Below are 25948 nucleotides of genomic sequence, written 5' to 3'. Positions count from 1 at the left end.
GAATCCTGGCCACGATGGCCGCATTTCAATTAGTCAAAATGCGAAAACACCAGTGTACTTAGATTTAGGTGCACGTTAAAGAACCCTGGGTGGTTCAAATTTTTGGCACCCTCCACTACGTCCCTCATAACCAGATTATGGTTTTGGCACGTGAAACCCCATTACCTAATTTTTAATTTTTATTATCTGTGCTTCACATTGTAGTGCTTCATACAGTGAATAATTTCACATTGAATTGTTTTAACGCTTAATGTTTATCTAATGCATTTCTACTGATCTGTTATTTTAATGCTCTGTTACCTACCGATACGTTTCCTGTATTATCTGTGTTACCATTTATGTTAGTATTTTTTACAACATGCTTACTTAGATATCTAGTATTGCATACTTTAGTACTCTAACACGTTTAATCTATTCTTTGTGTTATAATTTCTTCTTAGCATTTTGTATGATGTACTGTATTCTACTATTCTCATTTCTGAAGATTTGTTATTTTGAATGCTCTGGTAACCTACTTAATGGCCCTTTTCACGTAGCAATTTGTTCAAGAGAAATGGAATGGCGCTTTCAACGGCACGCCGCACGTCACCTCAGTGACAGCGCATGAATATGAAACCATTACCACTTCCACCTTGCTTCAGTGCAATCAGCTGTTGGAAATGCAATATAGCTTTCACTAACACACTGTGCTCCAATCATGCCAGATAGAATCATGTGGATTGAAGACATGCGCAGTAGTTGGCTGCAAAAATAGTTATTGGCAAACTAAGGAATGGAATGAATCTATGCAGCCACGTTCGCAGACCGTTGCTGCAACTGTCCGTATGTGTTACTGGCAGTTCGAGATGTACGGCTTTCTTCGAGGGTGCAGTAATTTACTAATCCACCAGCGTTGTATTGCTAACCTTCAAAGAAAGCTCTTCAGCCTCAGAATGTCGGCAAGAGTGAGTACTGCTTGTTAAAGAATGACAAAAGGAGTAGCGCTGCTTCCTGTAATAATAAGTTTCATGCACAATATCTAGACACATCTACCCCAACTGGTATGGAATCTTAAAACCACTCTATCGTCAACATGTCAATAAGTAAATGAGCGCACATTTGAATAGATGTGCACCATATACGCAAAATAAATGATGGTCTACACCGATAGCGCACAAATGGTCGAAGGTTAATGTTTTGTGACGATCCACAAGAGTAAGCAAGTTACTAGTGATAATAAATCTTTACTACAAGGTATTACAATGTAACACGGCTATGTTTCAAGCCTTGCACGCAGCAAGAACAAATCTCTCGGAACTGAGCACACCCACGAGCGATTAGGCATAAATAATCATATAGTGACCGCACCAAGGAAATTTACTGAGTCAGAAATGTGACAAGCTGCTGCTTCAAAATATTTGCCAAATAAAGAACAAAGAGGAAAACACACTAATCCTGATTCAATTCATGAGCGGAAAGTTTGGATAGCTTGGAATACATATTTAGCCTCGCTTTTAAAACAAGCACCATATGCGCTGCTCGTGCCATTTTCCAAAGTGCTTTTGCATGTTCTCTGAAGCTGTGGCCAAAGCTTCATGTTGTCCACCAAGTCACCGTCTACAATACCTCCCGAAAGAGGTTTGTGAAGCTGCATCGGTGTCATACACACCCTTTGTAAGTGCAGAGGCAACGGAGGCAATTGATTGAGGCAAGCAATGGATGCATCACCACGTGATCAAACATGGCAGCACTCACGGGATCACCGCAAAAAGGGTCAACATGTATCTGCTCATGGTTTGACATGGACATCAAGGACAGGCACCACATGTGCATGAATTAAAGCCCTGCCTTGTATTTGGTTTCTGGGTCTTTGTCAAGCCGCTGACCACAGTTTTAGGCCCTAAAAGCCATTCCAAACATGTTTGGGAAAATAAAGAATTTGAATATTATCAGAATATTATCATAGTGTCTCACACCTACTTCAAGCTTTACTGCACTTATAGCAGGACACATGACTAAAAATACTGGGAAGATAAAGAAAGAAAGAAAAACAAGAAGAAGCAGAAAGTAGACAAGATGGTATGAGGAATGTGTTGTCTACTTTTCTTTTCACTTCATTGTTCTCTCCGCTCAGTTTTCGGCCATGCATTCCCGTCAACTTGCCATATGTTCATACCAGAACACTGGTAATTTAAAACCATCATGTTTGTTTGTTTGTAGTGTGCTGAAATGTAACTCTAGCACAAAGATTGCTCTACAGGAATACAGAAGCAGCCAACAAGGTCACAAACAAGAATTAGGACAAATTTATACTTACTATGACTGTAATGCCAGGTTCCTTGCAAAGCATGGACACAATACTCAAAGATGCAGACGTCATGAGCCAGAGACAAGATGACCAGGCATTCTCTGAAGAACCAAAAATTGACAGTCAGTTAAGTATCCTTACGTGATTTTAATGTGAAAGCATTAGGACTTGTCTAAGCTACCACCTTAAACTAAAAGTCCACTTTAATCCACCCTACTCTAATTTGCACCAACCTTAATCTATCTTAACCTACTTTAATCTGCCTTAGTACAATTTTGGGAGTGGGTCAAGTCCAATGCCATGGCTGTTCACTGTAGGATTTCGCAGTGCGAGCTGCAGCAAGTCCAGCCCTGGCACTGTGACGTCATCACTTGATCATGTGGGTTTTGGTACCATCAGGTGATAACAACGGGCACCGTATTTTCCGCTTCATGGGGCATATAATGCTTTTGCATTAATAAAAAACATGAGTATTGTTTCCACTTCTACTATTAGAAACATGACAGCCCAATTATCGCAACTGAAAAAAAAAAAGCCTTTCCTAAAGCTGTCCACTGATCTCTGTCATGCTCCCACCTAACTCACCATATCAAACCCACTATCAGTTTCAATGTTCCTTTATAACTATGCTGAGAACAGTGATACTAGAAAACCACAATTTGCGCTGTTAGAATACACCACACTTGTCCACTCTACAATAGAATATGCCACGATTATGTGGAACCTGCATTAGATGTGCATAATCACACAACTAGAAGAAATACAAAATAAAGATTTAAGTATGTACTCACATAGCTACAGCATCACTGAAATTAGGGAATGGCTTTTTTTTATCTACTAATGCAGTTGTCACATTTTCACATGCTTCATCAATCACTGTAAATCCTAGTTAAGTAAATCTTATGTCAACATCAAGGACATCATGTTTTTCAGCATTTAAATTCCCATTTTAAGTACAGCCCTGTTTTGCCTGCACTAACCTAAGTATATCGCCATTTATCACTTTTCTTGGCAATTCTGTATCATTGGTATAAGGCCACAAAAGGACATAGCATCCATAACTGATTATGAAGTCTTTGTTTGCAAGCTAAAGCTTCTTATAAAAGTTAAATTTTTCTCTCAGCTCAGCGCATTGTCTTGCATATGTAATTTTGCCGAAAGGTATTTCTGTCGCTAGCTTTTACTAATGTTTTTCAATTGGCACATTCCTTATAAAAGTTATCTCCCATTACAAAGTGCCTAAATGGGCCCTTGAATGTACAAATAAATAAAGAAAAATAAGTGATTTCAAGAAAATATGCGAACAGAAAAGAAAACTGTATAGAGGCTGAACGGTTTCTCTGCACCTGCCACTGTGGCTCAATGAATCATGATTTGCCGTATTTGCACGAATATAACACAAGAATTTTAAAGAAACGTTTGGCCTCAGAACCCATGTCACATTATGTTTGTGTTCATGACACAAACAGAATGGGTTTCTTTCTCTTTAAATATTTATGCCTGCTTGGCAAGCTCTCTGTACCCGCTGCCACTTCATCTAGCGCAAGAGTGCTGAGCTGGAAGCTGTCACTGTGCATTTTGCGCTGTCTTTCTTCTCCTGATTCAGAACGCTATTAGTAACTCACCAATGTAGTAATGGGGTATTAATTGCAAATTTAAGCAAGACAACCAGCACTGTTGTGCAGGCACATCAAGCAAGCGGTCTTCAAAGTCATGCGGTACATCAACGTGACTTGTGAAAGGCTTTGCCGTGTTCAATTGCGTTGCAGCCATTTCTGAAGTGCTGCTTGTCCTATAACCTCGGTGGATGCCACGGAGGACAGTGCCATTCTTGCCAACGGTGATAAAGACATCAGCACTCGTCTTCTTAATTTATTTTGCGATGTCAATGTACAGTAACAACAAGTAAGGCCCTGTGGCTATCTGCTTTTATGCGTCGTTTCTTTGCAGCATCATTTCGTGCTATAATTGTAACATACTCTTTGTTTTGTTTTTCTGAGAGACCAATAGTCCCCCCTTGTGTTATATAGTATTTGTGGTTGCATTATTTGCATGCAAATATGGTGCCAGCCTTGGTGGCCGTATTCTACAGAAAGATGCACATGTGCACTGTGCTTTGGATGCTCAGAACCTAGTGGGCAAAAATTAATGGGCCATGTTATGGTTTGGGGCATTAAACCCCATGAATCAACGAATGGATCAATAAATTTAAATGCCATCACCATGTGTTCAAGATGATGCACACACACCTGATGAGCAGGAGCGAGTGAAAGACAGGAAGGAGAGGATGAAGAACACAGCACACAGCAGGTCTGCCCTGCCCACCACAGCTGCCACCTGCAAGGCATATACATGAGCATTCCGCTTAAAGGGCCCCTCACCTGGTCAGGCTATATTGAGCTGACAAGCGCAGAGCATACAATGCGTGCTAACGATTGTGTTCGCAAAGAATTACATCGCTATGCGCCGTGGAAAGGTCTGAAATTTCAATCCGAACGCCGTTTTTCCTTTCCCTTGCGGCAACCGAGCTCCAAGCCGGACAGTGACGTACTCGTGCCCCTGCGCCTGCATACTCCTGTCCGCAGTGTGACATCGCTTGTGGTGACACATGACTTCAAGAATTATTCAAGGCAACATCTGTTATTTGTGTGATCTGTTGCTTGAATTGATGAATTGAAGTTTAGAGAAATAATAAAACACACAAATAGAATGTCTGCGTGTTTTTTGTTTTACTTCACACCGAAGCAAGGGAGATGTACTTCCGCTTCATCTGCTTGTTCCCACAGTCATGCAGTCATGTGCGTAGGTGCCAAAACTATGCCATTTTCTACCATGTTCCAGCGTGTGATCATGCTCTGCGACACACTTGTTCTGCCTAAGTATTCGTGTAGCACTGAATTATACCGCTAGTCATGTGTCCTTGTGCACAGCACGCAAAATCGTGCACTGCATGAAACGAGACAATCACAAAAGCTCGTGCACAATGCTGTCAGTGAAAGTGAACAGCACCAAAAAAAAATAAAGTTAGGAGAAAAAGAAAGTGAAGGCGAGGCCCGTGATGTATGCATCATGTGATCCTCGAGGCCCGACATGGGAGAACACAGGGAAGGAATTTCGTTTGCGGAGGCTAGACGGGGCGTGTGGAGAGATTGTCTCACTTGGCAGAGGAGCTTGCCGCCTGAACTCATGGGTTCGCAGCACTGAAATATCGATATTTCAGCTATTAATAAGCCGATTAGAAAAATTTTTGTGGCAGAACACTCCCTAGAAGACACGTAACAACTTCCAGCTTATAGCCAACATTTGCTATGGGGCCTGGTGAGGGGCCCTTTAAAGCAACACTAAACAGAAAAATAGCTGCATAGGTAAATTATCCTCCCTCCTAAAATGCCAAAACTAACACACTTCCTGCGAGAGGAGGCTTAGTAACACAGGAAAGGTTAAAAAAAAAATTGGTGGCAACACCACTTTCAAGTGCCGGTGGCATGCAATGAATTTTGAGGACATCTGGTCGGGCCTAGTTGATTTTCTATCAATAAAGATTGGCTGTATTTTAATCTAAAGGAGCATAGACTGAACTTGCAAGCTTCAAATACTTCTTACTGTGCTCACAATGGCCACATATAAAAGATACTTTGAAATTCATGATGTGACACTGACATAACAACGCTAGCGGTCTGGCGTGAAATTCAAGATATGGAAGTTTGGCCTTCATTCTCTCTTCTGGTAATCAATGCTCTTAGCACAAAATTAATGAAAAAAGACTTGCGAAAAGGTGCTTTACCAACCTAGACTGAAGCAACAATCAACAAGGGGTATGCAGATGAAGAATTTATGCTTCCTTTTTCAAAACACAGCAAATATGAGAGTGCATTGTCTTTGAATGTGAAATTATGCTTTCAACAGTATGCTTTCTAACAATGCAGTTTTGGTCTCTCGGAATGTTGAGCCTGGTCCAATGAACATCATCGTATTCCACAGGCAGCTGAAGCAGAATCACAGTGAGACACAGAGAACTGGCAACTACGAATGCATAGAATGCTCAAATTTATGCACTGCAGCTTTATCAAGCTTCAAGAAAGGCACAGTAAGTTGCACCATTTACTAAGACTCCACAATTACCAGATTTCCCAGATCTGCTTTACAGGTTATACAATGAGAATGTGTAAGGCTGAAACTGGACTGATGCAATAAAAGAAATTTGTTAAAGAGCGAGTCTGATGTGTGGGCAGCATTTTTATGCAGTTATCCATTGTGAGCCATGGTTTTCTACACACCAAGAAGGAAATGAAAGTTCAAATGAAAGTGAAAAACCTGCATATGTATCACCAATTACCTTGCTAACACTATTACAAGTGGGGCCTTATTCTCAAATGACTGCTGTCAATTATTTTCTTTTTCAATATGTATGTGGGTACTCTTCCCCTATATGTAATCTTCATTATGAGTGACCATGAAGAGCAAGGGCACTGACAAGAGCAGAGACATACGCTTAGTGGTCAGGAAGTGCACTTCACTGTTAGGCACATGTGCCACAAAGAACCACAACCATAGTGTACCTCTGAAAACGATGCCAGATTGCATTAATGTGACTGCTAAAACTGACCATTAGAGAACACGCTTGCTAACTTCAATCTCAGCCACTTGATGCAACCTCAGCAATACAGATTTAACCATGTCGCCAACATCTGGTTCCACTCACTGTAGTGGTGTAGTGGCTTTGACGTGCTGCTGAGCCAGAGGATGCAGGATTGAATCCTGGCCACGGCGGCCACATTAGCATGGAGGAAAATGCAAAAACGGCCATGTAACATGCATTGTGTGCACTCTAAAGACCTAAAGGTGGTATAATAAAATCAGGAGTCCCCCACTACAGCGTTCCTCATTATCATATCTTGGTTTTGGCACGTAAAACCCCAGAATTTAACATTTTGTTCCAGGCTGTTGCAGGCAGTAGCTATTGCATGTACATATGCACAATCACTGATAAATGATTTCAAAATGTAAATGCTTATAAATAGAGAAAAACAAAACAAAATTGGAACTTCTTGCTTCATAAAAGTACATGCAAAAAAAGCAGTTTGCTAAAGCATCAACTTTTCGTCAAATATTCACATTCATTCTTCCCATTGCAGTCAATGTGTAAACTCCAGCATTGAATGTTGAATTGCAGTGGGTCACAGACGCATGTACAAATTACATGTTGTGATTACTGGCTTTGCACTTTTGCTGCACAGCTTTCCTGTTTTGAAAAGTTCTGCAAGTGGCTGTGCTGCTTCAAATTTTTCAGCAAAAAATTTCAACAAGTACAACCACGAGAATTTTTAAGAAAAATAATTTTTCACACAATAAGGTTGAAGCAGCTAGATGCAGCAACACACATTTTTTCAATTTAACAGCTGTACATAAACAATACACTGATTCTACACAACATAAATGCAGCTAAACCGTTCTCAAAAGCTTTGTGCAAAACATGCTCTTATACATACACTTTCTGTATGGACTGGGTGCACAGCAAACAGTAGGGCACAGAGGAGGGAGGCACGTGGCGCCCCCTGAAGAAGTATCCTGAAGAGATGCAGCGAAAGTAGTGACACGAGTGCATGGAGGACCACATTGACAGCATGAAAGTGGCTGGCTATGAGGCCTCCAGCCAACATGCAGTTGAGCCTGGAACAGAAAATTAAGGAAAAGTTGCAGAGAGACCACAGCTGGCAGTACAGCTGGGGTAAGGGGGCAATTTCAGTTGGTTACCAAAAGCCAATTTCACTGCACAAAAACATGTAAACCAGAGTGCTGAACCAAAAAATTTGGCACAGACACTTAATACTGCTTATCTGTGGGAATGCGAAAGCATTCCCACAGATAAGCAGTTTACGCAGTTTACCCAGATTAAGCAGTTTACCCAGATCGAAGTTTACAAGGGTGGCCCAGCGAACGAACTAACAAATTATAGGCCTATATCAGTACTACCAGTATTTGCAAAGGTAGCCGAACAGGTTATAAACAAAAGATTCGTCCGTTTTCTCACCGCGCAAAATATTATAGCCGATGAGCAATTTGGCTTTAGGAAAGATAGATCAGCCGAAACCGCACTCCTCGGGATAAAGGAAAAAATTCTAAACAACATTGAAGAAAAGGCACACACCCTGGGAATTTTCCTCGACTTCAGAAAGGCATTCGACTGTGTTCAGCACGATGTTCTAATAAGAAAGCTTCCACTTTACGGATTCCGTGGCGTGTCGTTGACCTTAATTGAGAGCTATTTAACGTCAAGAGAGCAATTTACTGTCATAAATGCTGCAGCCTCACACGTAAAAACAATAAAATATGGTGTGCCTCAGGGATCTATTCTCGGACCTGTACTCTTTATTTTATACCTGAATGATATTGTGAATATACCAGGCAGCGAAAACCTAGTGTTGTATGCTGATGACACTAATGTCTTTTTCTCAGGTATTGACCCCTACGCGCTCGAAAGAAAGGCTAACTATTGGTTGACCGGCTTGAGTACATGGTTAAAACTAAACAAGATGCAATTAAATGCTAGTAAGACCAAATACATTCTCTTCAGAGCAAAAGGTGTAAAAGCTCCTGACAACCTAAACTTAAACTTTGAAAACACTCAGCTGAAACAGTGCTCGCAAATTCGTTTTCTAGGTGTTCTGTTTCAAGAAAATCTCTCTTGGAATTCGCATGTTGATCAGCTTCGAAGTGATCTTTGTCGGGCGGTTGGCATTTTAAACAAATTGAGATATCTCCCGGCGTCCATAAAGCGGCAAATATACTATTCATTAATACATTCCCGTTTAAGCTACTGTTCCCTTGTATGGTTAACGACGACACAAACAAATCGAGATTCCCTCTTTGCAATTCAAAAGCGGGCGTTACGAGCTATTGGGAAAATACAGTTATTGCGCAGCTGCTGGCCCTTGTTTAGGTCTTATGGAATACTAGAAATAAGTAAACTGCACACATACAAATTATGTCTGGAAATATTACGCCAGTACAAACTAGACAAAATAACCTTCGAAACCACCTATCACACTAAACTTAGCACATACGAACTTAGGAAACAATGTATGGAAACACCTCGTGTACGCACTAATTACGGTTTTCAGAGGTTAGGATGGCAAATTCCTGACTTAATTAATCAATACCCTATTATTCTGGATACTGTACGCAGCACTCCCTCTATACGTAAATACAAAATGTTAATTAAAGCAATGCTCATAAATGAACCTTAAAGGTGAAAACTGAACGTATACCTATCACTAGTGTGTTTTGTAAATACTGCTATGGTCGAATTGTGCTTTGAAGTATGCTGTTTTGTTTTTCCGCCGAAAGCCTGTGTTTTTGTAAGGATGTCTTATGCATTGTGTAAAAAATATTGAATGTGTGTTCTATTATGTAATGCTCTTTCTTGATTTTTGTAGCCTGTGGTGCCGCCTGTCATCCGGGTGGCGTGGCCTCGTCAGGCAAAGTATGCCTTTTGCCACGTCACCCTGGACAACCTTTTCGTTGTCTCAAATAAATTCTGAATGAATGAATGAATGAATTACAGTTTCTTTGGTGAAATGTTTTTTCCGCACGTTCCTTGCTTGCACGATATCTTGCCTGCATTCTAAATGCACCTCGGTAATGCCAAATCAAAACACACCAAGTGTCTCAACGTGCAAGGAGTTCATAAACATGATGTGTGCAATGACTTATGCACTAAGCACACCTGTAGTCAGCGAGAACTGTGGAGCCGCCGTGGCGTTAGAGAAGCGTGCTCATCTCGCGCCTCGGAGGCCCGAGTTCGATTCCCACCCAGATCGAAGTTTACCAAATTTTCTTTTCAGAGCCATTAATTTACTTTGTTTACAGGGACCTCCTTGAGAAATGTGACATCACTTCGAGCATTTTTTTATGTGTTTTTACTGTTAGCGGCACTGGCCATTTTTGGTACCATCTTTCCGTGACAAAGGCGGAATTTCACGCAATGGGGCATCCATTACTTTTGCATTAAGAAGTACCGATTTGGATATGGGTTCAATGCACTTCAATAATGTTCCAGTTCGGAGAAATACGGATTTATAATGGTCTATCCTGCACCATGGCAGTATGCAGAATAATATTATCGACTTGCCCACATGGCGCAAGAGCAAGTCTATCAAGAAGAAGCAAAACTTTACAAAGAAATTTCACAGATATGGAGGAATATTCACGTACATATTAAAAATAGAAGTGATTAACGAGAATCCCTGCATCAACATAAGGTGTGCTTAGCTTCCACATTCATAACTTTGACAGCAGCAGAGTCAGTTAATTTTCATTTTGCTTCAGGTTTTTACTAGACTGGTGGTGAGCAAACTGTGACATGTGATCTACGATGTCGAAGACCACACTAATTCACATTGTTTCCCTAAATTACACAACTTCAAAACTTCTAGTCTGTAGCTGACTTGGCTTGGTCCACTACACTATACTCCCCTCTGCCTTTAATCAAAAGTTCCAAAATGAAGTTCAAGAATATACAAGGAAAACATAATGTCACGATAAAATGAAGGAATGTGCTAGAAGGAGAAAAAAAATTGGAGGACGCTTAAGCTTCGCCTTTAACAGTGGAACGCGAAAGCGTTATCGCACCCCGTTTGCGCCGCCCACTCAAAATGATCTACGCGAGCCAAACGTCGTGATTGGCACGGACAGCCGGGCCGCGACGCGCCATGGAGGCAGACGCGATCATGGGGCGAGTGGCGCACCACGTGTTGGGGCAGCGCCATACATTGCGAGGAGGGGATCTTCTGTGTTTGCCGCAAGATGGCTTTGAGTGTGCGCAGAGCGCAGAAGAAATGTAGCGGAAACGTACTTCGCTACTCGTGCAACTGCGACTTCTGTAATTCACATGCTCGTAATTACCGATATACACTGCAGTATAACTTTCTATGGCACGTTTATAAGGCAACACCGCATTCACTGGAGACGCTTTCCCGCTTTCAACCATCGAACTCATGGCTGAGTGGTAGCGTCTCGGTCTCACACTCCGGAGACCCTGGTTCGATTCCCACCCAGCCCATCTTGCAAGTTGTTTTTATTTATGAATTGCCTTCCGGGATTTTTAGCTCACGGCCAACGCCACCGGCGCCGACGACACCGGCAATTCTGCGACACGAGCTCCTTAACGCTGTCGCGTTAAAAGTTGCACACAGCAACTTGACGGGCCATAAACCCTGTCTGAGGGCAGCATCGGTAAGCACAGGCACTGATGCAGGACCGACAACACAAGCAATACAATACGACACAATGTTGGCTTCATCTTATGCCGGCAAAAAAGGCAATTTCAATACAAGAAAAACATTACAAAAGGTCAAGCAATCCAGAGTATACACATGAGAAAAACAGCAACAAATTGCAATTTTGCAATTGCACCGACGCCGTAGACACCGGCTTTTCTGCGACACGAGCTCCTAAATGCTGTCGCATTAAAAGAACAATGTCTGTAGAGTTTTGCTCATGAATTCTGTAGTGCAACAGCTTGATGCCTCTTGACACTCTCATGGGATATCGTGCTCGACTTCCTTGCTCTTAGGTGTTCTCGTTTTCAGTTTGGGATGGAGTGCTCTCTGGGAGCAACATGGCTGCATTCCTTAGGGGCATGGGATCTTCTTCGACGTCCGATTCCTTACCTCCACACTGAATTTCCCGCTTATACTGGCGAACGGCACGAGCTAGAGAGGTGTGTGCTTGCTCTCATTCTTTTCTGTTGTTTGGGCTGGCCCTATAGCATCGTGCTGTTCTTGTGGACTTCGCAGCCGTTAATGAAAAGCGCCAACTCCATGTGCGTTGTGCCGCACATTCGAGTGCATTAAAAGGGAGACAGGATAAATAACGAGTTGTGCTAGATTGGTACATACTTTTCTTGAAGAAGTTTGCATTGCCTGTTATTTTCTTCCCCTGTTTTACTGCAGTGACTTTGGATCCTTGCACTACTGTGACAATGTATGGGTCAGGGTCAAGGTATGGTGTGAGCTTATTCTGCCTGACTTCCCGAGTCTCCTTGCTTAAGCCCATTCGGCATGGTGCTATGCCTTTTGTCTGCATATAATTTGGATTGCAGTTTAGCAGTGAGGTCATCTTGGTGCACTTCCTCATTACCGCAACCTTCATGGTCTGGTGCAGGTCATGGTAGTGCTGTCTGCATCTGCCTGCCACATGGAGACTTTCATGCTGCTGCGTGTAAAGTCGCTCTATAATGCGTTAGGAAGTCATCCACGCCTTGGACCCAGTCTCTTTCCTGGATATGCAGTGCTTTGATGGGTTTAGTCAATGTTCTGACAGAACATTCTGCCTTGCTATCTGCCTCAAGCCAAAGCAGTATTATTCTGTTATGTGCAAAACCATACTCAGCAGTAAACCGCTTAAAGTTGGTTTAACTGAAAGGTGGTCCATTATCGCTCTTTACTTGGACAAGGACGCCCATTTGAGCCAATATTCGGCGAAGCACGTTTAATTGCCGAGTTGAGCAAGCCTTGTTCAAACGGTCTTCTGTACTTTACAGTGGAACGGTGTGCAGATAAATATGCAAGTGGACACAGGATCACCAGTGTCGATTATAAGTTGGCTGATGTACCGATGGCCTGGGCTGAAAAAGACACTTTTACCATTTAAGTGTTTTCTCGGCAATCTTCCAATCAAGGGCCAGCTGAAAATTCCAATTACCTACTCTGACAAGACCCTGGAGGCTACTTTGATCGTACTTGGTTGCTCAGAACCCAATTCATGCAGCCGTGACATTATCAAGGCTTTCGAACATGAAGGCAAGCACATACTCAACTTTGAATCAGCGATCGGTAAGCAACATCCTGTTACTGACTCCCAATTAATGCAGCTGTTGAATGAGTTTCAAGAGTTGTTCTCACCAGGGTTGGGACTAATTAAGGGACCACCTGTACATTTGCACTTGCACGCTGACGCTCAAAGTTCTGTAAAGCCCGCTCTGTACCCTACACAATGAGGGAGTAAGTATTTGTAGAGATAGACTGTCTCGTTGAGGCTGGCATTTGGGCACCAATTGTTCATTGTGAACAAGAACGGATCCATCAGTCTCTGTGGCGACTTCAAGGCAACAGCAAACGCAGCCTGTGTCACAGAGCAGTATCCCTTGCCGAAAACTCTACACACCTTCGCAAACCTTGGTGGCAGTGAAGTCTTTAGTACCGTCGACCTTAAGGTGCCTACAATCAGCTGCCATTAGATAAAGACATGAAAATTTTCGTTGTGAACACAGCAAAGAGATTGTTCTGCTTCAAAAGGCTTTCTTTTGAGGTGGCCTCAGCACCAGCTATTTTTCAAAGATTCATGGAGGGCATACTACAGGGTATTTCAGGAATTCAAGTTTATCTTGGCGACTGTTATGAATTTCAGCGTTCTAGAAATGGACAGAGACACAATGCAAACACATTAAAAAACATTTACCCTAAGAAACAATTCTAACCCAAAACAAGTAAACAGCAAACTCACACAGCATAAACCACATACACGCAAGAGACATTCACAAAACTGGCTATATACATAGGAAAAACAAACTAGATATTATGTGTTCACTGTTCCTAGTTTAACTAGCCAAATGACACGTAGTCCCTAAGACTCTAATGTTCTGGCCATCATAGTAGTGGTAAACGTTGGCCCAGCGTGGAGTAAGCCGCCGGCCTGCTCAGTTGTGATGCGGCATAGGCATCAACCTCCACTGCGAGCAACGGGGCTACATCCTCTTTAGAGGCCCGCTGGCACATGGCACGGTCTGGGCCAGTCAGGTATTGTGCCGCTGACATGGCCAGGCGATTGCATCCGTGGTACTGGACAGTGACTGGTTACAGCAGCGTGGGGCTGGACTGGGGTCGTGGAGCACTGCCACGGCATCAGGACTCGGGAGCTGGAGCTGTCGCAAGCCGACTCTTGGACGTCCCCTCTACAGTCCGTAGTCCTTGAAGCTGCCGCTTCCAGTCTCCAGAGCACAGCTGGAGATGCATCTGCTGTGCTCCTCATCCACATCTGCAATTCCAGCTCCTCCTCCTTCATCTCTCTTTTCCTCATTCTTCCTTTCACGCTTCAAGCACTTCATATGCTTCTCGCATCACATGTCCACTCTCCGTTTCACTGACCGGCATCAGTGTCTTCTTCACATATTCGCACATGCTTTGCCGGTTACTCATGAACATGAGATGGTGGTGAAAAAACAAGAAAGTTGTGAAAGGTTGCCCCAAGTGTTTGCGAGGTTAGGAATCCTTCTGTGTGAAGCTGCAACATAATAAGTGTGCCTTTCGACAATAACAGGTCGAATTTGTCGAGCCTCTCACCACTGCAAACAGACGGTTCCCAGACAACACAAAACATCCCGTGGATGTCCCAGAAAGATCCTAATGTCCTAGCTCTTCGTGGCACATACTGAGGATGTCTACAGCACCATGCCCACGATGAACTTTAAACACATCTACTGCTGGGCTTATCATGAACCTAACTGGACGTATATTCGAGAGACATCCCTGGCAGGATATTCTCAATATGTTGCTTCCAGGTGCGTTAATTTGGGAGCGTCATGCTTTCTCAAACAAAAGTGAGTATAACCAAAAATTAAATACAAATGGCACACTGCAAAAAATTAGAAATTTTTTTATTTGTAGACAATATTTTACATTATTATTATTATTATTATTATTATTATTATTATTATTATTATTATTATTATTATTATTATTATTATTATTTGTCATGGTCGCCAAAGCACACCTTCCATCTACTTTTCTCTTGAAGTAACAAAAGCAGATCTTGAAGGCTATGCTATTGTAAGTGGCAGAGTGGTTGTGCGGCACCCAAAGCAGTTCGTTTGATACCAAAATTATTTTTAATGAGGGCAAAAAAACAGATGCAAAGTTTGAAATTTCAAAGCACATAAAAGCACACAAATATCAAAACAGAACCCTACAATATGGGTTCTCATATCCAAGCTGTGTCATGCATATAATAACCCAATTTGTAAATAATGAATTTCCCTCTAATTACAGTGTGAAACAGTAGTGCTTTGGAGCATGCCCTGACATAATCCAAAAATGGTCCTGCAAATTATGTACCTGGTATGTTCTCAGTATCTACTTGGGACGAACAAATAGCGTTGACCACGAGCCTTTTAGGATTAGTGCAGGGCATCCTAAGGATATACGAATGTCCTGATGCCGACATCCCAGAGACTTAGTGAGGATGCCTTTGCATTGTCTGAGTTACCTAAGGAGGGAATATAGATGCAATGTTGAAAATGTGTGTGTATGTGTTTTGAAATATTATTATTAGTATTATTGCGTTATATTACGTACTACATTGTATTTATATTGTATTTCATGATAACTTTCGGTGTAATGTTGTATTAAGTACTGTATGTTTCAATATTAATATTGTGTACTCTTATGTATTACATGTATCCTTTTGTACCATCAATCATCTGTATTTTAACAAATGTATAATATTCCTTCCCCCTACTCTAATGCCCAAACATTGGGCGCTGTAGGTATGTAAGTAAATAAATAAAATAAATTAATAAACCATCATGCATATCAGAGTTGTGCTCGTTTATCAGCTTTGCAACAGATTACAAAGCATTTCTGAAGAACCTCGCAAGAGTGCTTACACCGCTGTATGAACTGCTGCAGAAAAATGTCCTCTGGCCTGAATTGGCCTGAGGTCTGAGTTGCAGTGAAGGAATGAATCTATGCAGTCTGGTGCACCTTGTATGTGCGGTGTTCCACTCACCTAACGAGAGTGTGCATGCTAGAATGCAAAGCTGTCCTGCAGCGTCTGTCCTTGAGAGAGGAATGGAGATGCAGCAGTCTTCTTGGTTTGATGTCCGAGCTGCCTTATCTGTGTCATCATTTCCTATGATACCGCAATGGCCTGGTATCCATTGACAGCGGGCTAATGACGTCAAGTGGTTCAGCAAGAATAATGATAGAGGATGGTGCATTAATGAAGGCCAAACACTAGATTCATGAAGGCTGGCCAAGTAAATTGTAGGGGAGAGACGCAGGCTGATGCACATTTTTTCACAAGAAGAATAAGCCAATTTGTAGCAGTTGTGTCATCCAGAGTCATCAAGCTGCAATTCCAGTCATGGCCCAGAAGTCGATGCTGTGTATACTACACGACATGCACCAGGGTATCACTGCTATGAAAAGTCTTGCTCACTCGCTGTTTGGTACCCAGGTCTCGATAGAGGTATTGAGGTCATGGCCAGGGCCTACTCGACTTGCATAGAATGCAGCAGCATGCATTGATTATATTGGTCCTATTGAGGGCCAAATGCTGCTAGCGGCAGTCTACTTCCATATGAAATGGATTGAAGCAAGCCTATTGAAAACTGCCACCACAGTGAAGATGTTGGAAGCACTGCAGACAACGTTCGTCAGGTTTGGTCTGCTGCGAACGCGTCTCGGACAATGGGCCACAGTTTCAGTCTTTCATAAAGCAGAATGGCATCAAACACTTGCGCGCCGCACCATATCACCCATAATCAAATGGATTGGCAGAGAGGGTCATTAGAACGCTGAAGCATGGGTCCCACAAGAATTCATGGGGAACACTGCAATTCTGATTAGATCAGTTTCTTTTGCGCTGTTGGCGTGCCCCCTTGAATAATGGGAAAACACCGGCGGCTATGTTACTGGGGTTTCAGCCATGCACTTTTTTGGATAATGTCGTGTCCCGACTAACTCTTATCGCAGGTTCCGGACGGACATCCTCCCATCAACCTGACACGCCCGTATGGTTCAGTAACTTTGGAAAAGGTGCCAGCTGGAGCCCCAGTGTGGTGAAGTCCACGGCAGGCTCTCAGATGATTGAGGTTGAGTCAGCCAGTGGGGATTATCACCACCGCCATGAGGACTAGCTGAAGCACCAAAAGACCTTAGAGTCTCAGTGTTCATTGGTTAGGCCAGCGATCCAGATGGACCTCGGTGCACAAACACCATCAGAAGATATGAAAGCATCAGACAACTCAGTTCCACAATACAGCAAAGATGTTGGCGGTGAGCATGCCGTCGAATGGCCAATAGAAGACCTTGCTTGTACAGCAAGCAAGTCATCAGCATGGCTACAAGTGAGCCACTCAACAAAAGTCAACTGCACAGGTCTGTGAGAGCCCATCAACTTCTGGACTGTTATGCACCTTGAGGGGAAGGAAGACTGCTATATCAGCATCAGCAATCTACAGATCATGACAAGCTACTCTCAGCATCGAAGTGGTGTCATTTCGGCTTCATTTCGGCGTCATTTCAACGGCGCATGCTCAAGTAACGATGTCATGACACAAAAAGAGCCTAAAAACAAATGCTTTCAATAAACACTGTTCAGTCCCTGTAAGCATGTCAGTCTGTAACAGCATTTGATGATGGCACAACTTCTATGGGGAACTGGGAATAATCATGAATGAGTATGAGTAGGTACTTGCCATTGGGAAGTGGACCAGCAAAATCGGTGCTAAAATTTTCCTAAGGTCCATTCAGAAGGGAAGCTGGTACCACAGGATGCCGCTGAGAGCTTGTCATTGAAGACTGACATGGGATGCAGTCACATACTGACTGCTCAACTAATTTGTCCACGTGGAGCAACCAAACACAGGTGTGGAGCAGTTGCTTGGTTTTACAATTCCCATGTGTCCCTTGTGGACAAACTCTACTGCACATTGTTGTAAGCTGGTTGGTAGCAGAAGTTTTCTGCCCCGAAGGATGAGACTGTCGGGTGATGTCGGTTCTGGTTCAACATTTTTGTACAGTTGTAGTGCTGTATCACGCCACAGGGCATGCCACCTAGTACCTACAGCTTGGATGGCTTCTCTTAGTTCACAGTAGGTAGTGTCACCGTTGGCTGTTTTGATTACCTCTTGTGTCATTATCTCTTTTTGCACTGTTACCTGGGACAGGAGCACCCCATATTCATCAGGCACCTTGTGTGTTCTGTACCGATTCTGAGTAAATTTGAGTGGATGACTCGACACGTAGTCGGATGGATTGTCTGTTGTACGGAGAAGCTATAGAGTTAGATCCTAAAATGCAGGCACTCTATTCTAGCAGAGGATTGAACAGAAGGATTGGACAGGATACTGATCAATGGTTCGTGATCAGTGTGGAGCATGAAGTGAGTTCTGTACAAGTAAATGCTGAAGTGTTCAATTCCCCACACAACAGCCAAGGTTTACTTTTCGATGTTGGAGTAGTGCTCCGCATAAGTTAGCCTGCAGCTTGCATAAGTCACAATTTTGATGTTATCATCTACCTGTGCCAGCCAGCATGGCACCTAGACCTTCTAGGCCTTCGTCAATAATGAGATGGGTTGACTTCTTGCTATAAAAGTAGGCCAAAGCATGGTTACCTATCAGGGCTTCTTTTAGCTTGCTGGGAGCCGCTTGGTGTACGTCAGTCCACCTCCTTTCAACGTCAATATCCATTTGGGTTGGGAGAAGCAACATTTCATTGGGTTGAGTGTTAGTCCACAGCTGGATGGATGGACGGACGGACGGACGGACGGACAGACGGATGGATGGATGGATGGATGCATGGATGGATGGATGGATGGATGGATGGATGGATGGATGGATGGATGGATGGATGGATGGATGGATGGATGTTATGAGCAGCCCCTTTGAAACGGGGCGGTGGGTTGTGCCACCAAGCTCTTGCTGTTATACTGCCTAATGTCCTACCTAGGTGCTATAAAGGCACTGCAGCACCATCTTCATGCAGTCATTGTGTTCTGTTTTGCCATACACAAGAATGTCGTCACTAATGTTGATGACTCCTGGGATGCCTGTTATAACCTGTCTGTGTTTAGGAAAAACCCTGTTATGACATTTATTCCAAAGTTCAAGCGCTCGTAGCAGTATAATTCCATGGGCATTGTAAATGTTGTCATGTAACCCGACTCTTCAGGCAGCACCAGTTGGTGCCACTCATCACTTAGTTCAAGCTTTGAGAAGATTGGTGCACAAGTCAGGCTAGTGACAAGATCTTCAAACACTGGGGATGTATGCCACTCTCTTGTTATGGCTTTATTGGCCCGACGCATGTCCACACACATTCATACCATGCCTGGAGAGTGGTGTTTGGGTACCACAATAGGAGAGACTCCTGCGCTGGGCCAGTTACCTACTCAATTACATTGAATCCTTTGAGCCATTCAACCTCTTTTGTGACTGGATCTTGGATGCTACTGGTAGAACAGACTTTTCAATGTGTAGTTTCACTTCAATTCCTTCGAGCTTCCGTAGTACTTCAAACAACCTGGGATGGTCACCTTGAATGCTCTAGCGCGATGAGATGTTATACACATGGGCTACAAGTTCGAGGGCTTCAGCTGGTTTGAAATGTTGCAGGGACTCGCTCGACATGCTTGTGACCAACATGGTATCTTGCAGCTTGGTGCCTTTATATGATATCTCAGCAGAGAATTTCCCTAGCTAGGGGAGCTCAGTTTTTTAACCATAGGCAAATACTTTGGGCCCTGGGGAACTCAAGATTAGTTTGTTGGGCAGGGTGTCATATGTCTCTCAGCTGATGATGTTCAGTGTCGCTCCTGCATCCACAATGAATTAAATAATGACGTCATTGAGGGACGCCATCATTCTTGGGGCTTTGGCGTTGCTGTGTTGTATTGCAAAGGCCTAGTCATCAGAATCTGCATCTGAGCTTTACTTCACTAATCTGTGTGCTGTGCCTTGGTGTTAGTTCTTTCCTTGCTGCCTCGATCTTACCTCGTACGTGCACCCGTGGGTCAGGAGTTGTTCCAGTGTTGCATCGGTTTGGAGTGCAAACTGTTGAAGTTTCGTGGACGTGGTACCAAGCACAATTTGTACCTTGATTTCACTGTCAACATCAGATGAGCAGTACCTTGCCATGGGATAGAGGTGCATATAGAAAATGTTGATCGTCTTGCTATCTTGTTGAGTCGCTCTTCATAAGTTGAAGATCTCGTACTCATGGTTCACTTTTGCTCTGAAATGATTGTGGAGGCATTTCTTGACCTGCTCATACTCGTGTGGCTGGATTCACCTTGACCGGCGTTGCTGCTGGAGGTTGTTGGGGTCGCTGGTACGAGCGTCAGTGAACCATAGACATCATAAATCTCTTCGCCGATGTAGTGGAGGAGAAGCGCCTTCTTTTGCACAGCGTTGTAAATTTGAAGTCCCAACAGAAGGTTTTCAAACCTATTTATGCACCGTCGCCATTGGTGACCAATGGCTGCTGGATACGTAATATGTTCAAAAAATGGGAAAAATGGCAAGGATGGAGCAAACACCATCTTGTTTCCCTCGCTGCTTGAAATGTGGGCGCTGTAAGTCCTTTTATCACATCAAAGCTTGCTCACTAGTTGCAGCACTTCACCACAGCTGAAAGTGATTCTTCTTGCAGATGCAGCGCACCGTCTTCATATCTTGTCACCAGTTTTGTTTAACTTTGTGTTTAATGTTACAGATGAAGGGAAGCTGCGGATACCGCCATCATTTTCAAAACGACACTGACTTTATTCTCTTATTCTTGCCTTGGATCGCTGCTGGCTTCTGGGTTGTCTTGGCTTGGCCCACTACACTACAGTTCTTCACTTAATAGATACTGATGGGCTAGTTGGTGAGCCATGACACCGATGAACCAGCACACTTAGAACAGACACATTCATGCACGCATGAAAAAGGACATTTATAAGCACCGAGTATGTCCTCTTTCATGTGTGTCTGAATGTGTCTGTTTTAAGTGTGCTGCTTCATCCATATCATTCTTCAGGATTGTCAGACAGAGAACCAAGAAAAAAATGAAAGGAAGCTTGAGGAAATTGGCGAAGGAGCTTAGCATGAGTCACTCTTAGAGTAGAAACATCCCAAAATACTGTCTGGGCTTGTGTGAGCGCACTCCATAACATACGTGTTTTGGATGACCTTATCAATTCAAACTGCCCTCAAGAGTACTTTACGCTTCCCAAGCGTTTCCCTCAGGAATGACATGGTGCAGTGCTGTTCACTGATGAGCAACGTTCACCAATGAAGAAGTTTCAGCCACCAAAATGACAGAAATCTGGTTCTGTTTGCCAAGGAAATGAATGAATGAATATGATTGCTACGCTAATCGGGAGGAACATGTGGATTCAGTCATGCGCCAGTCATGTTGACTGCAAGATGCCCTTAATTTTCGCTTACCAGGGAGTGAAAGTGAATGTTCAAAACTATCTGAATGACATTCTGGAATACTACATGGTATTTCCCTAGAGACACTCTCACTTCAACGGTTGACTGTAGGGGTTCCAGCAAGATTCTCTGCCTCCCCACAGTATTAAAGTGGTTCCACAAGGATGCAACACAGTCTGCAAACTTCACTTCACAAGAGCAGCCTTCTTGTTTAACTGACTTAAATTTACTCAACTTTCCTGTGCTGTTCCTGCTTGAGAGCAAGGCCTGCACTACTCCCCAGAAGGATTCGAATATCACTTCCGAAGGTGTTGGATGAAGAAATTGATGACCAAGACCTCCATTCCATGGTAGAAGCATACCCAAAGCGATCTGAAGGCTTGCGCCACGGCAAAGGGCGGGCTTTTCGATCTCTGACCATTGCCTTGTTGTTCTCAGTGTTTAACCCTTTAACTGCCAATGACCAGGCAACTCGTCATCACAATGAGCATCTGCTGGTGCCAATGAGAAGTTCACTCGCCGTGAACTTTCTACAATTTTTGCACACGTGTATATGTTGGTTCTTGTAAGCTTAAGAAATAAATAATACATGAACATGTTCGCTATATTTGTTCAACAAGATCAGTAATAATGCAATAGGCATTCCGGTACCATATATCTGAGAAAAAAAGCTATAAAAAAATTTCGCACTCGTGATTTTTTTTTTTTATTTGTCATCCCAGTTAAGAGGTCAAATAAATTGTTGGATAAGCTGAATGTCCATCTCACTGCTTTGAAGAAGAAAATGTCAGGGCTTTTTAGCCACCCGATATTGTTGGTTGTTCTCGTTAGTTTATGTCATGCTTACTGCTTTTTTTTTTGTAATGGTTGTGCCATTAGTTTTTCCCTGTCATATACTTTTTTGCAATTTAAAGAAAAGTGTGCACACCTCATATTCCAGAGGTGGCAGAATGACTGTTTCATTTGTTGCACTTCCAGGTGGCACATGTGATAAGTATGCCTTTATATTAGCTTCCTTATGTTTCTTGCAATAAAAGTTGATGGTCTGTGCTCTCTTCTTTCTTACTTTCCACCCTTCTTTTTTTGTATTTTTCACAGTACATTACGTGTTTCATTCCTTTGATAAAGAAAGGTCCAGTAGAGCGAAGCATGCTAAAGCATGCAAAATGCATGACACAACCTCATGAGACAGTCAATGAGAAAACAAAATACAAAACAAAACGCAGACAGCCTTCTAGGTACATCTTCCTTTCTTAGAGTACAGGGTAACTTACTTGAAAGTTAGTGTGGTAAGGGGCCTGTATGACTTATGGCTTGACTCAGACTGCAACTCAGTGCCCCAGAAGTCATCTTCAAATATGCGCCGCAGTGGAATTTCTGGCTGTATGTCCGCATTATGCACCACCGCCTCTGTGTCGTCAAATACAAAGTCACCAGCTAGGCTGTGGCCAAAACAAACCAATGAAGCTCCCGCCACTAGCCAGGGTCCACAGCGTATGGCCCACTTGGGTACCGGAAGTGCTTGGTCCCAGCTGCGATCGATCTCTCTCGTCCATTCTTTCTTGGGAAATTTGAGTCCCGTCGAGTTTCGATTGTGGTCGAACATGGTTGCCATGGCTTTGTTGCCAGCAGTTCACATTAGTCATGATGATACTCTGGATGCCTGCATGTGAAATGTAGCATTCAGTGACATGACGTGAAATGCATATACTATGTAGCACAGTTATGAAAGCCACTATATGTAAACATATCTCATGTTCTTTTCAGCAGTGTATAAGCAGGGCAAAACCAAGAGATGCAATTGGCAAACGTTCAGTGATCTCTAAATACTAAACTGATACACGGACAGACAATAAAATGCACAACTGCGAATGAGATTAAGAAATCTCATGCAAGATAAACAAGAGCAGTACGGCGCTGTTCTTAGTAGCGTAATGACTACATGCAAACACCTGCCATGGTTATGCAGCAACATATATGTATGCATGTGTAGAACATTTCTATTGGGATAAGAAACGACTTTCTTTCGGAAATGCTTAAGAAGCGCACACTCATTCGAAGAGTTGTGTTTTTTAATCACTCAGCAGCCAGTGAATCGCTCAAACAGAACCCAATTTGCGATGGAGACGTGCAACAACCTCCGCAACGCAGTCCTATTGTGAGGAGATGACCTTTTTCTTCGTGTCCGGCGGTCGGCAGCTGTCTCTGTTAACTACGTTTTTGCAATGCTATGCTACGCTATGTAGTAGCATTTCAAAGTAATTCGTAGATATACATCAATAATTAAAAAGTGACGCTACATTGTCGAATTCACTTTGAGAGGCTTCTCAATTGAAATTATCCACATGCTCTGCACGGCGACAGCCTCGCACGGACAGTGTACTGATCGGCGGTACAAGTCCTTACAATGCTCAGATGCACTTACACGTAAAGATGTTGCGAAAAAGAAGGCGCTACGTACCGAGTCCATTGTAAAGCTACGATTGCAAACTTAGACGATCATTTTAAAGCTTCTGGGCCATTCCGCGAGCCCAACCATTTGTTTACCTAGCGGCGGCCCACCACCGAAGCCGCACCACGTACGAAGTGCGTGAGTGCACGAGCAGCCACAACTTGCCAGCGGCTTGTCTCACGTGACCGGGGTAAGTTCCGTTTTCGCTTTCAAATGCGGCGCGTCAACTGATTCGTCACAATCTCTGCAACAGAAAGCTTTTGCGTGTTTTTGCTTTGAGTGCATGGCTTCCTACAACGCAGAAGCAAGTGAAAGTGTGCCTTTATGAAAGTATAACTCAGCACGGTAGATATAGCCCAAAAATATTGCTTTGAACCTTTATCCGGCAAACTACTCTAAAAGGAAGCTCTCGTAATTCGTGTGAATAAAAGCTAGAACCGTGATTATATCTATCCGAACGAAATGATGATTGATTTACAAGCTCAAGAATGCAATTATTCTGGCATATTTAGAACGCTGCGTATACAACAGCGCGGCCCCGCTGCCAATATATGTATATATCTGCATAGGTGCCGACTACGGAGGGACTCCGGTGCCCGAGCCCCCTCCAAAGCTTTCCGCCCTCGCCCCTCGGCCATCCGAGGGGCGAGGGCGGGCTTCCCCTCCCCCCTCCCCCCCCCCCCCGGGGTGTCACTACCAGAGTTCTGTCACCCATGTCACCCACATCACTTCTTTTTAGTTCACCTTTTCACCTTTTCAGTTAAATTTTTATTGTGGCTAAAGCTCACTGCATCATTATTGGCGTGAACATGCACGGCTTTTAATTCATACTTTCGCTTTATTTCTGCTAAACCTGACAATAGGAGTACAGGCGCATTAGAAGCACCAGCCGTGGCTACCTCATCCGTATTTTCTCACTTCAACATTTTTTTATTTACTGTAAACACCACGCACAGACAAAGCTTATTGTATTTTTTATAGAGAAGGAGGTACCCAACTATATTATTTCTTATGGTACGAATAGCCCATGCTTACAGAATGAGTTGTCTTCTTTGCTTGTCCTCGTCTTAGGCGCCCTTTCCCCTTCCAACTAGAGAATGAATGTTGCTGTATGTTCACCTCGCTTCAAATTGCTTTGCGTGCTTTTTGATCTTGAAAAAAACCTGCAGACATCAGTGACTCCTTCCGCAGAGTCTTTTATCAACGGAGTGTGAAATGCACGTGAATGACATGTCTCTGCATTTCTTCTTTTTCCAGTTAGCAGTGCTAACGACTCATGAAAAAAAGAAACTCTTTTAATAATTTACAACATTTATTAGGGATGGAAACATCGCCACTTGCACGCAGAGGTCATAAATATATTGTTGCAGGAAGAAAGCAGGCCCACGAGTGTAAAATAACGTATATTTACAACTGGCGTATATATGGCGTTCAGGCAACTGCCAGACTTCGTCTTCATCTAGTCCAATTCAACTTCATCGTTCCCTTCACCGTAACATCACCCTCCCGGTGGAGTATCTCCGTCCCAGTGCAAATTATAGAGCCTCACTTAATGGGGAGACATAGGGCTTAATCCTGGCGACGTGAACAACATCGCTGGTGACATTGCGATGCACTGAAGGCTGACGACTGGGGCGATCTCGTATGTCACGTCGGACAGTTGGCGTAAGATCTGGTACGGACCAGAACACCGGGAAAGTAGTTTTTCCGACAAGCCGACGCGACGTGAAGGCGTCCAGAGAAGGACAAGGGGACCAGGTGAAAAATGGTAGTCTCGGTGCCGAAGGTCGTAGCGTCGCTTTTGAGAAGCTTGCGAGACTGTGAGGCGATGACGGGCGACATCTCGGGCCTGGGCGGCTAAGTCAATAGCATCGCGAGCGTAACCAGTGCTGAGTGATTGTACTGCGGAAGTTAGCAACGTGTCAAAGGGCAAGGTGAGGTCGCGGCCATACAAAAGGTAAAATGGTGAAAATCCGGCAATCTCGTGACGGGACGAGTTGTATCCCTA

At 43.4% G+C, this 25948-nt stretch overlaps 1 protein-coding gene across 2 annotated transcripts in view; it reads right to left on the bottom strand.

The window, feature by feature from the left end:
- Positions 1-24107, bottom strand: part of Tmtc4 (Transmembrane O-mannosyltransferase targeting cadherins 4) — an 87006-nt gene extending 62899 nt beyond the window's left edge. Inside the window, exons 1-5 of one of the 2 annotated variants that reach the window (XM_065438713.2) lie at positions 23950-24107; positions 22763-23151; positions 7777-7957; positions 4537-4624; positions 2297-2388 (exon numbers count right to left, since the gene is read on the bottom strand). In XM_065438713.2, coding sequence (XP_065294785.1) covers positions 2297-2388; positions 4537-4624; positions 7777-7957; positions 22763-23103 — 702 coding nt within the window. In that variant the 5' untranslated portion in view covers positions 23104-23151; positions 23950-24107. Of the gene's footprint in view, positions 1-2296; positions 2389-4536; positions 4625-7776; positions 7958-22762; positions 23152-23913 lie in introns of both variants that reach the window. The other variant, XM_065438714.2, reaches the window with a different exon arrangement.
- Positions 24108-25948: the final 1841 nt, after the last annotated feature.

The sequence above is a fragment of the Dermacentor albipictus genome, chromosome 1, assembly GCF_038994185.2.
Source record: "Dermacentor albipictus isolate Rhodes 1998 colony chromosome 1, USDA_Dalb.pri_finalv2, whole genome shotgun sequence".
Taxonomy (NCBI): Eukaryota; Metazoa; Arthropoda; class Arachnida; order Ixodida; family Ixodidae; genus Dermacentor; species Dermacentor albipictus.
Note: the sequence above shows the minus strand (reverse complement) of the source record. Positions and strands in the feature narration are given on the sequence as shown.